Genomic DNA, 12,593 nt, shown 5'->3' with positions numbered 1-12,593 from the left:
TGTCTACCAAAAATACAAAAATTAGGCTGGCACTGTGTCGAGTGCCTGTAATCCCGGCTACTCAGGACGCTGAGGCAGGAGAATCACTTGAACTCGGGAGGCGGAGGTGGAGGTTGCAGTGAGATCGCGCCACTGCAATCCAGCCTGGGTGACAAGAGCAAAACTCCATCTCAAAGAAAAACAAACAAACAAACAAACAAAAACTCCACAATTGTAAAAGATGAATATGGTTACAAATTGGGCAGGTTATGGTCTGAGTTATTTCTTAAGACACTTCAATAAGTCTGATGCATCATAAGCACAGATGTCTCCAGGAGCCAGGCAGGTGTCATCACTGAGCAGATAGGATAAAAGTCTCCAGGGAGAGATGGAGTTAGAGAACGACGCTGAGCTAGGGCGCTTTCCAGAGACGCAGCTGTTACTCAGCTCTAATTGATACAACACTAACGGTGCACCAAACAACATCATATGATTTTTAAAGGTAAGACAGTAATGAAAACTTTTAGTGAACTATTCCAATGTCAAGCTTTATCTTCCAAACCAAACATTATAAATAGCACTGTGTATGCTGAAAAGAAACACTGTTTAGCCAAGTACATGCCCTGGGGCTGCGGTCTCTGTCTTTTGCCTCATACCATAGACACTTGAGTGCAAGTCTTTCTACCCAGTGTGACTGTCAGCATCACAGAGGGGATACTCTACGTATCATTCACCTTTACATTCTCATCACCTACAAAAATGATCTCCACACAATATACATGAAAAAACAAACTCACCTCATGATAAAGCTGCTAATGAATGTCGGCCAGAACATGACTTCAAGGTAGAGCACTATTAGCTGCACACTGAGTCCTCACCAGGTCACCTTTGTGTCCACATTTACCTAGGGACTCCAGTGATAAAATTACTGCATTTCTAAATGACAGGAAAATTGGATGGTAGTAAAACTTATGCAGATTAATGGTTGGAAAGTATATGATATCATTTAAGGATCTAATTTCAATTTTCTAATCTCGAAGCTAGACCAGAGATTTAACATCTGTTAGTACCCAGGACTTACCCCTGCAATTCACTTCCCACCTATGTACAATTTCCCCACATCATCCCCTGTGCCCAGAATGCTCATCTCTTCACTAAAGCCCCTGAAAACCCCTGCTTTTACTTTAGGACCCTGCTGAAATGAAACTTTTTTTTTAAGTCTTCCTTGTCCCTCAAGTCAAGTGATTTTCTTCACCCTCAGTGTCCCCGTGAAATCATGTTCACACAAGTGCAATTACCTCTATCACACTGTAATTCAATTATACGTCTACAATTACCTTCCTGTGTTTCTCTGAGGGCCCTTGTGTATCAAACTGTACATTTGATTTCTATACTTTCAGGAATACAGTGTTCTGTCCTTAAATGTTCATTTTGTAAATACAGAACCATTTTCTTGTTAATATCACAAAATGAAACTTATCAGGAAGATGAATGACAACCCCAGAACACACTGTTTTGTAGAAAATACCATAGGTTGAAAATAACACAGGAATACCCAGTGCTAGGTTGGAATCTTTCATGATACCGAATGTTCATTCATTCTCTCCCAGATTTTACAACTTTCCTAGGTGTATTTTAGGTTGTGTAACTTTACACAAAGTGGAAGCAATAATGAGAGCAAGACTTAAAAGAAAGTGAATCCAATGCAAGAGGAGTAAAGGAAAAAATCCCTCAAATATGTGGAGCAGATTGTTTTAATAATCTACAGAATCTTGTGCCTCAAGAAATTAATAGCTCAAGTTTCCAGCAAAGAGTGGTGGATGAGATGGAGAGCATTTGTGTGAGAGAGAACCAAGGATATTACTAACAATGAAAGGGAAGCTGGCTTCCTCCTAGGCAAACAGCCCTCTGTGGCTGTATTTGTTCTAACTACTATGCCTGCCTTCGTGTACTTTGGTCATTTAGGGGCCTGCCAGAGGACAGTTACAAAATCTGTGGTCATTCTGCAGGCAACATATAGTTTTCATCCAGAGTCCAGATCCAACCAGCAAAACTCTGTATTACACAGAATGACTTGGAATTAGAGTCCTTATAGCAGAAAGAGCAGCAGGGCTATCCTTGGGTATCCATTGCTCAGCCAAGTCATCAAATAAAAGGCTGATTGACCTATAATCCCAGCACTTTGGGAGGCCGAGACTGGCGGATCACGAGGTCAGGAGATCGAGACCATCCTGGCTAACACGGTGAAACCCCATCTCTCCTAAAATGCAAAACCTAGCCGGGCGAGGTNGTGTGTGTGTGTTTTGTTTGTTTGTTTTATGTTTGTTTGTTTTGATACAGAGTCTCACTCTGTCACCCAGGCTGGAGTGCAGTGGCGGATCTCGGCTCACTGCAAGCTCCGCCTCCTGAGTTCAAGCGATTCTCCTGCCTCATCCTCCCTAGTAGCTGGGACTATAGGCCCGTGCCACCACGCCCGGCTAATTTTTTGTATTTTAGTAGAGACGGGGTTTGACCATGTTAGCCAGGATGGTCTCCATCTCCAGACCTCGTGATCCGCCCACCTCAGCCTCCCAAAGTGCTGAGATTACAGGTGTCAGCCACCGCGTCCAACCTAATTTTGTGTTTTGGTAGAGATGGGGTTTCTCCATATTGGCCAGACAGGTCTCAAACTCCTCACCTGAAGTGATCCCTCCACCTCAGCCTCCAAAGTGCTGGGATTACCGACATGAGTCACTGCGCCCGGCCCTGGACAACTCTTACAGTAAGAGTCTCAAATAGAAAATGTCAGAGCTGGTATCTGGACAAGACTGTACAAAATCTACATCCGACATCACTGTAACAAAAATCTTATATAATAACTTCATTTAAAGAGACACTAACCTATATAATAATTCATTTTGTGTGAGCTCTGAAATCTCAGCAAATGCATCTTTGTGCTCAAAATGCAATGGGGATGAACAGAGGTTGTTTAATGGGTACAAATATAAGAAATGATATAAGAAATAAGGCCTGGTGTTTGATAGATCAGGAGGATGACTATAGTTAATGATAATCCACTGTATACTTTAAAATAGCCACAAGAGAATAATTTGAATGTTTCTAACATAAAGAAGAGGCAAATATTTAAGGTATTGGATATCCCAATTTCCCTGATGTGATCTTTACATATTATACGAATGTATTAAATTTTCACGTGTACCCTGAAAATATGTACCTCTATTATGCATCAATAAAAAGAAATAAGGCCAGGCGTGGTGGCTCATGCCTGTAATCCTAGCACTTTGGGAGGCTGAGACATGCGAATCACCTGAGCTCAGGAGTTCAAGACCAGCCTGGCCAACATGGTGAAACCCTATCCCTACAAAAATACAAAAATTAGCTGGACGTGGCAGTGCACGCCTGTAATCCCAGCTACTCAAGAGGCTAAGGAAGGAGAATCATTTGAACCCAGTAGGCAGAGGTTGCAATGAGCTGAGAATTGCCACTGCACTCCAGCGTGGGTGACAGAGCAAGACTCCATCTCAAAAAAGAAAGAGAAAAGAAAGAAAGAAAGAGAGAGAGAAAGAAAGAAAGAAAGAAAGAAAGAAAGAAAGAAAGAAAGAAAGAAAGAAAGAAAGAAAGGAAGGAAAAGAAAGAGAGAAAGAAAGATTTTTAAAATATGCAATGGGACATGAATGCAATTTTCCTATTTCTTAGGAAACACACTTTGTTTCATACTTCCTAAGACACACTTCTCCGTAATTCCATCTGAGCTCTATTTCCATTTCTTCCCTTTCCAGAGAAGTAAAGACTTGTTACAGTTGAGGAAAAACAAAAAAGGCTTGGTCCTTTTCTCTTTCATGCCAGAAACTTAACCAAAGGGGTCAGATCTACTTATTCAATGGCTTTCAGAGGAGATATGCAGGAAGCCCCACAGAAGTGGAAAGGCCTAGGGCTACCTTTCTGAGGTTCAAGAGACCAGGAAGAGCTCAGTACACCAAATATCTTTAGAACTTAGGTAAGTTAAATATTACTTCATTTGGTGCAATTTAATTAACCTGCACCATATTATTATGGAAATCTTGTATTACTTTAAATGGCAAAAAATCGCAATTACTTTTGCACCAACCTAGTAAATAGTGTGCATTGTCTTTCCCATTGATAGCCACTGTTGCATTAGGGAAATCTGTGTGCAGGAAGGTATTGATGGTTTGGTACCTCCCTGTCAGCAGGTTAAGAACAAATATTACAAGGGTACCCTGGGGCTGAAGTAATTAAAAGCATTAAACATCATAATTTTGCACATAAATGCTATGCAAAAAAGACATTGATCAATCCAGTGTACTCAACAGTGGTTTTTACCATAAATAGTCTTTGTCTGGGACAGTATTTTAAAATGTTCATCGGTTTCCAAAAAAGGGACTTAATACTGGGGCATAATTCTGACTACTCCTCTCACTGGAAGTGGATTGGGTCTGAAAATGTGTCATTAAATTAGGCTCCAAGACAAGTTAATCTAATAAAGTAAAGAACCCGGGAGATGTGGCTCGTGTCTGTTAAAGACAAAATCATGCTGAAGTTACAGAGAATTTTGTTTAACATTGGCTTATACTTTATTCCTGCTTCATGTAAAACAGTCTTCTCCCAAAGGTCGTAAATATCAAAGTAGATCATTTCTACTAGTTCTGCAGGCAAATGAAGGTAGTTGGAAATGTACACAGGAAATCTATACAAGGGAGAATCAGAAAAATCTCATGAGCATATTCTGAATACAATTTCAGTAGTCGGGAGTGGTGGCTCATGCCTATAATCCCAGCACTTTGGGAAGCTGAGGGGGGCAGATCACCTGAGGTCGGAAGTTTGAGACCAGCCTGGCCAACATGGTGAAACCCTGTCTCTAAAAAATTCAAAAATTAGCCAGGCATTGTGGTGGGTGCCTGTAATCCCAGCTACTTGAGATGCTGAGGCAGGAGAATCAGTTGAACTCAGGAGGCAGAGGCTGCAGGGGGCCAAGATCCCTCCACTGCACTCCAGCCTGGGTGACAATAGCAAGACTTCGTCTCAAAAACAACAACAAAAAAAACACATACACAATATTAAAGGATAAATATGGTTGCAAATTGGGCAGGTTATGGTCTGAGTTATTTCTTAAGACACTGCAACAAGTCTGATGCGTCATAAGCACAGATGTCTCCAGGAGCCAGGCAGGTGTCATCACTGAACAGACAGGATGAAAGTCAAGAGGCAGAGATGGAGTCAGAGAACAGCCCTGAGCTAGAGCCCTTTTCACAGACGGAGCTTTACGCAGCTCTAATTGATACAACACAGTAATGGAGACACAGTGCACCAATCAACATCATGCGATTTTTAAAGATAAGACAGTGATGAAAACTTTTAGTGAACTATTCCAATGTCAAGCTTTATCTTCAAACCAAACATTATAAATAGCACTGTGTATGCTGAAAAGAAACACTGTTTAGCCAAGTACATGCCCTGGGGCTGCGGTCTCTGTCTTTTGCCTCATACCATAGACACTTGAGTGCAAGTCTTTCTACCCAGTGTGACTGTCAGCATCACAGAGGGGATACTCTACGTATCATTCACCTTTACATTCTCATCACCTACAAAATGATCTCCACACAATATACATGAAAAAACAAACTCGCCTCATGATAAAGCTGCTAATGAATGTCGGCCAGAACAGGACTTCAAGGTAGAGCACCATTAGCTGCACACTGAGTCCTCACCAGGTCACCTTTGTGTCCACATTTACCTAAGGACTCCAGTGATAAAATTACTGCATTTCTAAATGACAGGAAAATTGGATGGTAGTAAAACTTATGCAGATTAATGGTTGGAAAGTATATGATATCATTTAAGGATCTAATTTCAATTTTCTAATCTCAAAGCTAGACCAGAGATTTAACATCTGTTAGTACCCAGGACTTACCCCTGCAATTCACTTCCCACCTCTGTACCATTTCCCCACATCATCCCCTGTGCCCAGAATGCTCATCTCTTCACTAAAGCCCCTGAAAACCCCCTGCTTTTACTTTAGGACCCTGCTGAAATGAAACTTTTTTTTTAAGTCTTCCTTGTCCCTCAAGTCAAGTGATTTTCTTCACCCTCAGTGTCCCCGTGAAATCATGTTCACACAAGTGCAATTACCTCTATCACACTGTAATTCAATTATACGTCTACAATTACCTTCCTGTGTTTCTCTGAGGGCCCTTGTGTATCAAACTGTACATTTGATTTCTATACTTTCAGGAATACAGTGTTCTGTCCTTAAATGTTCATTTTGTAAATACAGAACCATTTTCTTGTTAATATCACAAAATGAAACTTATCAGGAAGATGAATGACAACCCCAGAACACACTGTTTTGTAGAAAATACCATAGGCTGAAAAGAACACAGGAATACCCAGTGCTAGGTTGGAATCTTTCATGATACCGAATGTTCATTCATTCTCTCCCAGATTTTACAACTTTCCTAGGTGTATTTTTAGGTTGTGTAACTTTACACAAAGTGGAAGCAATAATGAGAACAAGACTTAAAAGAAAGTGAATCCAATGCAAGAGGAGTAAAGGAAAAAATCCCTCAAATATGTGGAGCAGATTGTTTTAATAATCTACAGAATCTTGTGCCTCAAGAAATTAATAGCTCAAGTTTCCAGCAAAGAGTGGTGGATGAGATGGAGAGCATTTGTGTGAGAGAGAACCAAGGATATTACTAACAATGAAAGGGAAGCTGGCTTCCTCCTAGGCAAACAGCCCTCTGTGGCTGTATTTGTTCTAACTACTATGCCTGCCTTCGTGTACTTTGGTCATTTAGGGGCCTGCCAGAGGACAGTTACAAAATCTGTGGTCATTCTGCAGGCAACATATAGTTTTCATCCAGAGTCCAGATCCAACCAGCAAAACTCTGTATTACACAGAATGACTTGGAATTAGAGTCCTTATAGCAGAAAGAGCAGCAGGGCTATCCTTGGGTATCCATTGCTCAGCCAAGTCATCAAATAAAAAGGCTGATTGACCTGTAATCCCAGCACTTTGGGAGGCCGATACGGGCGGATCACGAGGTCAGGAGATCGAGACCATCCTGGCTAACACGGTGAAACCCCATCTCTACTAAAAATGCAAAAAACTAGCCGGGCGAGGTGGCGGGCGCCTGTAGTCCCAGCTACTCGGGAGGCTGAGGCAGGAGAATGGCGTGAACCTGGGAGGCGGAGCTTGCAGTGAGCTGAGATCCGGCCACTGCACTCCAGCCCGGGTGACAGAGCAAGACTCCGTCTCAAAAAAAAAATTGCCTGGGCGACAGAGCGAGGCTCCGTCTCAAAAAAAAAAAAAAAAAAAAAAAAAAAAAAAAAAAAAAAAAAAAGGCTGATTGCACTAGCGGACTATGTACCAATCTGTGGGTTTCTACAAGGCCAAGAGTCAGACCCTCCCTCCTGGCTCTGCTAGCCCAACCCACCAAGGGATGCTTTATTTAAACAGTTCCAAGTAGGAAGACCAGCTGCCCCTGAACGCCGGAACAACCAGCTGGATCAGTTCTCACAGGAGCCGCAGCGCAGAGACTGGGTAAGTCAGCAACCTCAGAGCTGGGACAGGTGGGGCAGCGACCTGGCAGCACCTGAGGAAGAGGTGGGCTGAACTTAGTGCTTAGGAGATGTGGCACACTTTGGGGACAGGAAGAAAAAGGAAATGGGACCCCAGAGTGGCAGCAGAGGGGCCTGTGGGGTGAGACACCGGATCGGGGAGTAGTTACTTCTCCTCTTTTCTCACAGGAAAACATGGCTCCAAAACTGTTCACTTCCCCAATTTGTCTGCTTCTTCTGTTGGGGCTTATGGGTGTGGAAGGCTCACTTCATGCCAAACCCAGACAATTTACCTGGGCTCAGTGGTTTGAAATCCAGCATATAAATATGACCTCTGGCCAATGCACCAATGCAATGCTGGTAATTAACAATTATCAACGGCGATGCAAAAATCAAAATACTTTTCTTCTTACAACTTTTGCTGATGTAGTTCATGTCTGTGGTAACCCAAGCATGCCCTGCCCTAGCAACACAAGTCTCAACAATTGTCATCATAGTGGAGTCCAGGTGCCTTTAATCCACTGTAACCTCACAACTCCAAGTCGAAAGATTTCAAATTGCAGGTATACACAGACAACAGCAAACAAGTCCTACATAGTTGCATGTAACAACAGCGATCCACTACGGGACCGTCCACAGTATCCAGTGGTTCCAGTTCACCTGGACAGAGTCATCTAAGCTCCTGTATCAGCACTCCTCGTCATCACTCATCTGCCAAGCTCCTCAATCATAGCCAAGATCCCATCCCTCCATGTACCCTGGGTATCAGCATCTGTCCTCATCAGTATCCATACCCCTTCAGGTTTCCTGAGCTGAAGTCCCTTGTGAACCTTGCAATAAACTGCTTTGCAAATTCATCTGGAAGTGTCTGTGTGTCTTCCTTGGCCACTCTGCTGTCATTTAGTGACAATCTACTCCAGAGATTTTTCTTTCCTCTAACCTGAGACTTGTGGGAAATAGAGATTTGAGGATAAGAGACTCTTTCTGTCATGAAGTAGCACAGACTTATCCCTCTCCCTGCTTCAGGCTGAGAAGCTGAGGTCACAACTGATATCGATCAACTGTCGAAGACTCTTGCTTTGATCAAGCTTTAGTCATCTCCTCTGAACCCTAGGTCATCATAACTAGGTCATCCTGTTGGACTTCCTAGTCCTTCCTTGTAGAGTCATTTATATTTACTTTTATTTTTATTCTTTTTTTTTTTTTTTTTTTTTTTTTTTTTTTTTTTTTTTTGAGACAGAGTCTCGCTCTGTCGCCCAGATTGGAATGCAGTGGCGAGATCTCGGCTCACTCCAAACTCCACCTCCTGGGTTCAAGCGGTTCTCCTTCCTCAGTCTCCCAAGTAGCTGGGATTACAGGTACACACCATCACATCCACCCAATTTTTGTAATTTTTAGAGAGGGGTTTCAACATGTTGGCCAGGCTGGTCTCCAACTCCTGACCTTAGGCAATCCGCCCTCCTCAGCCTCTCAACATGCTGGGATTAGAGGCATGAGCCACCAGTACCAGACCTAAAGTTAGGTTTAACAGAAGTCCTCCTAACTTGGTTTGTCATGAATCTCTCATCCTCAATATTTGACCAAATTCCTTAATTCCCCCATCATTCTCCATGTGATACCTCATTCCTGGCCTGCCTTTAAAAATAACCAAAAATCCAATTACATCAACCTAGCATTGGTCTCCCTAGCCCTGATATCTCCTCTAGGCAATTTTCCATCCGCTGACCCCTCCCCGCACACCAACCTATAAGTTGACTCTAGATCTCCGCTTGTTTTAGTTGTATTTCACCATTGAGCCCAATTTGATACTGAGGTCCCATTTGATGCTTTATGGTCTAAGTCTGGTTTTTATTGACATGATTTCTATCCCAAGAGATATAGGGGCTGCAGTGAATAGGCTGAAAATGCACGTGTTTCATTATGATTTATGAATGATAAATTTTGATAGGATTGAACGTTATGATAGAAAACACAAAAACAGAAAGTAGAAAAAGTCAAGAATGCTATAAATAAGGTGAAATCAAGATTAAAAAAAAGTTTAGCCTCAGAGATATTCCTTTTAAATGAGCACATCAAATCTCCAGCTATTAGCAATTGTACTAGACGTGGATCCAGGGTTTGAGTCAAATGTGCAATAAGATAAATTGTTCAGACAGCAATATGGACAGATTGTAATACCGCCCGGAAGAGAGATGGGCATCTTTCCCAAAACTTCCATGTCCTGGAGATGGGGAGCCGCTGGTCATGTGGGAAGGGGAAGGAGGAGGACAGGGAAGTGGGAACACTCATGAAGTTGAGATGGCTCCTGCTCATTCTGCCTTCCATAGCTATCTGCAATGGTGAGTCAAAGGGTTCATTCAACACCTGTCAGGAAGGCCACAGCCTCAAGAAGTAGGGATTTGTAGACCCAGAGAGAGAAGAAATGGATAATGAGAGCCCTTGCCCTGGCCTCCATTACAGGGTTTCACTCAGGAATCCATGAGAAACAGGAACACCTTTCTTGCAAGCTGTGGACAGGTGCAGCACTCAAGTGATTGTGCCGGGGACAGAGTGGGTCTTTTTGGATGGTCTGACTCACAATACAACAGAGATACGATGCCATCAGATCTGCACCTTGGTCCTTCAGTCTGAGATTTCTGATTTCTATATTTCTGCTCCTCTTCCAGACCCTCAGAAACAGCGATTTCCATTCCTCGGATGACTCCATGTCAGTAATGGTTGCCTCCCATTGGGCACCAGACAGCAGCTGTATTGGAAGTCTGTCCTCGGGAGAAGCCATTGGATCTTGCTTCTCCAAAGTGGGAACTGTGAACTTAAAGTTTGCACAGAAGACACTGGGTTCTGGAAATTCAGTGCTCAACAGAATCCACTGACGTCTAGATAAATAGAGCATGTCAGGAAGTGAAGTGGCAGTCTTCCCAACACCTTCAAAGTAGCAGAAGGACAGGTGGGACACTGAAAGCTGGAGCCACGCCTCATGTGAAGAAAGAGGGCGTGGCCTTCCTTGCTTCAGGTTACCACGATCATAGGTGCTTCTCAGTCAGGGTGCCTCATATCTAAAACCATAGGATAGAGGGGATCAGGTCCTATTGCACCCCACCCCCCTCTCCTCTTGTCTTCATCCCCTCTCCTGTTATCCATTCCTTCCCTCGTTCATTCATCCAGCAGACATCTACTGAGTAGGTACCTTGCTCCAGGCACAGTTTGAGGAGTGGCTGATACAAACAAGACTAAGACAGGTCACTGCTCTTTTGGGGCCACTTATACAAGGATGAAAATAACCATACAAATTGTTCTAAGCATGCAAAATTTGCTAAGTTCAGGAGTAAAAAATACCACAGCATCGTACACAGAAAAATTACACAGAGCAGCCCACAATATAGAGGTTCTGTGTAGTGCCACAGACGTCACAGGGCAGAGTGTCACCAGGAAAGACCCATCTCAGAGAATGAAATCTGAACAGGAGGAAAAGCAGCCAGTCATGCAGACAACAGGTGGAGAATCATCCCAGCAAAGAGAAGGGAAGTTCAAAACTCCTGACAAATACTAAAGCTGTAAGTAGACTTCAGTTCTGTATTTACAAGAAGTTGATTAAAACACCTGAAAGAAAATGACTACAACTATTTGCATCTTTGTATGTATTTATTGCTTGATGTAATAAAACATTTTCATTTTTAAAAAATGGTCCTGAATGGATAGAGTTTCAGCGTGTTAGAAGCACAAAAGATGTTTGGTAAGGACAAGATCCTCATAGCCATGAGTGTTAACGATAGGAGTTAATGAGGTTCAGACCCTTCATGCCTGTGAAGATGGAAGAATAAAGTAAACAAATCAAGCATGTTACATACAAGAATAATGTTACCTAAAGATCAGCCCAGCTGCTGCGCAGAACTCAAATATTTGGGAGACAAGAGTGGAAGCAAGGCCCCAGTGAAGGACCACAGGTTGAGGGAGAGGGAAACAAGAGTTCCAATCTCAGTGAATTGCACCAACATCTTCTCATGGTGCAGCCCCATGCTATTCCCCTCCCTGTTGCCATGGCCTCTCTCCAGCCCCTCCATGCCTTTTACATCATCTTCCTGCCATCCCCATGTTGAGGATTGGGCTGAGGTCAGAGGCAGCTCCCCTTTCCCAGGGAGTGAGACGATTCAAACAAGAGAAAGGAGGATTCTGTGCTTGACCGTCAGGAAACCCTGGCTGGACTCACTACCCCTTCTGCAGTAGACATCCAAGATTTTCTCATTGCCCTGGACCCAAGGCCAGCACCACAGAGACTACCATTAGAGAAGTTAAGTGGTCACATCAGCATGTTCCAAAGACATGACCCTTAGAGTCCACTTCTCTTCCTTGAACCTCCCATGTCTGATTTTATAAAATTCTCTTAATATTAAATCTCCAGGAAGTCTTGCAGGAGTAAACGCAGTTAATTGTTATATAAGCAGGCAGGGAGGGTCTCCAGGGATTATAAGAATTTAATCAACTTGAGCAATCAGCCTGTTTTACAGGCTTGCTGGTGGGAATCAGCTCCTGGCATAACCCAGCAACTTACAAACCAGCATGAACTTTCTTCATTACCATGGTAAAGTCTCCACTCAAGCAGGAGCCTCATTACCATAACATGTGAACTATGCGCTGGCAGAATCACTCACTGTGTCTGGGCAACTGGGACGCCTCCTCTACAAGTGATGATACACCCTCTCTCTGCCCCCTCCATCACCCCATAGAATGTTCTTGTCACTTTCCCTCAGGAAGACGCTGCTTTGGAGAATACTCCCAGTGGCCTTCTTACTTGAACCAAGTCACAAAACTTTTGTTTATCAAAATGTACGTTCTCATAGAGAGTCTTTTTTACTCAACAGAGAAACAAACCCTAGTTTTTTTCAGCTGCCTGCTCTAACACATTCTTTAAAGTCCAGCACAGAAGGAAGGTTAATTCACAATGCTATTGTTTTCACTTTGTTTTACTTTTTAATAATTGGGACCATATCAGGGCAGATGTCTTTAGGTGGGGGTTGAATGGAAGGTCAAGGAGACAA

The 12,593-nt window shown here is 43.0% G+C and overlaps 1 protein-coding gene across 1 annotated transcript; it reads left to right on the top strand.

Moving 5' to 3' along the window:
• Positions 1-7,748: 7,748 nt before the first annotated feature.
• Positions 7,749-8,407, top strand: RNASE2 (ribonuclease A family member 2). Its single transcript, XM_017853420.1, has one exon. The coding sequence runs from the start codon at positions 7,753-7,755 to the stop codon at positions 8,233-8,235; it is 483 nt and encodes a 160-aa protein (XP_017708909.1). The 5' UTR covers positions 7,749-7,752; the 3' UTR covers positions 8,236-8,407.
• The last annotated feature ends 4,186 nt before the right edge of the window (positions 8,408-12,593 follow it).

This window comes from Rhinopithecus bieti, unplaced genomic scaffold (assembly GCF_001698545.2).
Source record: "Rhinopithecus bieti isolate Rb0 unplaced genomic scaffold, ASM169854v2 scaffold_34943, whole genome shotgun sequence".
NCBI classification, from domain to species: Eukaryota; Metazoa; Chordata; class Mammalia; order Primates; family Cercopithecidae; genus Rhinopithecus; species Rhinopithecus bieti.
This window is presented reverse-complemented; position numbering and strand designations above follow the sequence as displayed.

Coding starts and splice junctions, on each gene's coding strand:
- RNASE2 (XM_017853420.1), top strand. CDS start 7,753: ATGGCTCCAAAACTGTTCACTTCCCCAATTTGTCTGCTTCTTCTGTTG.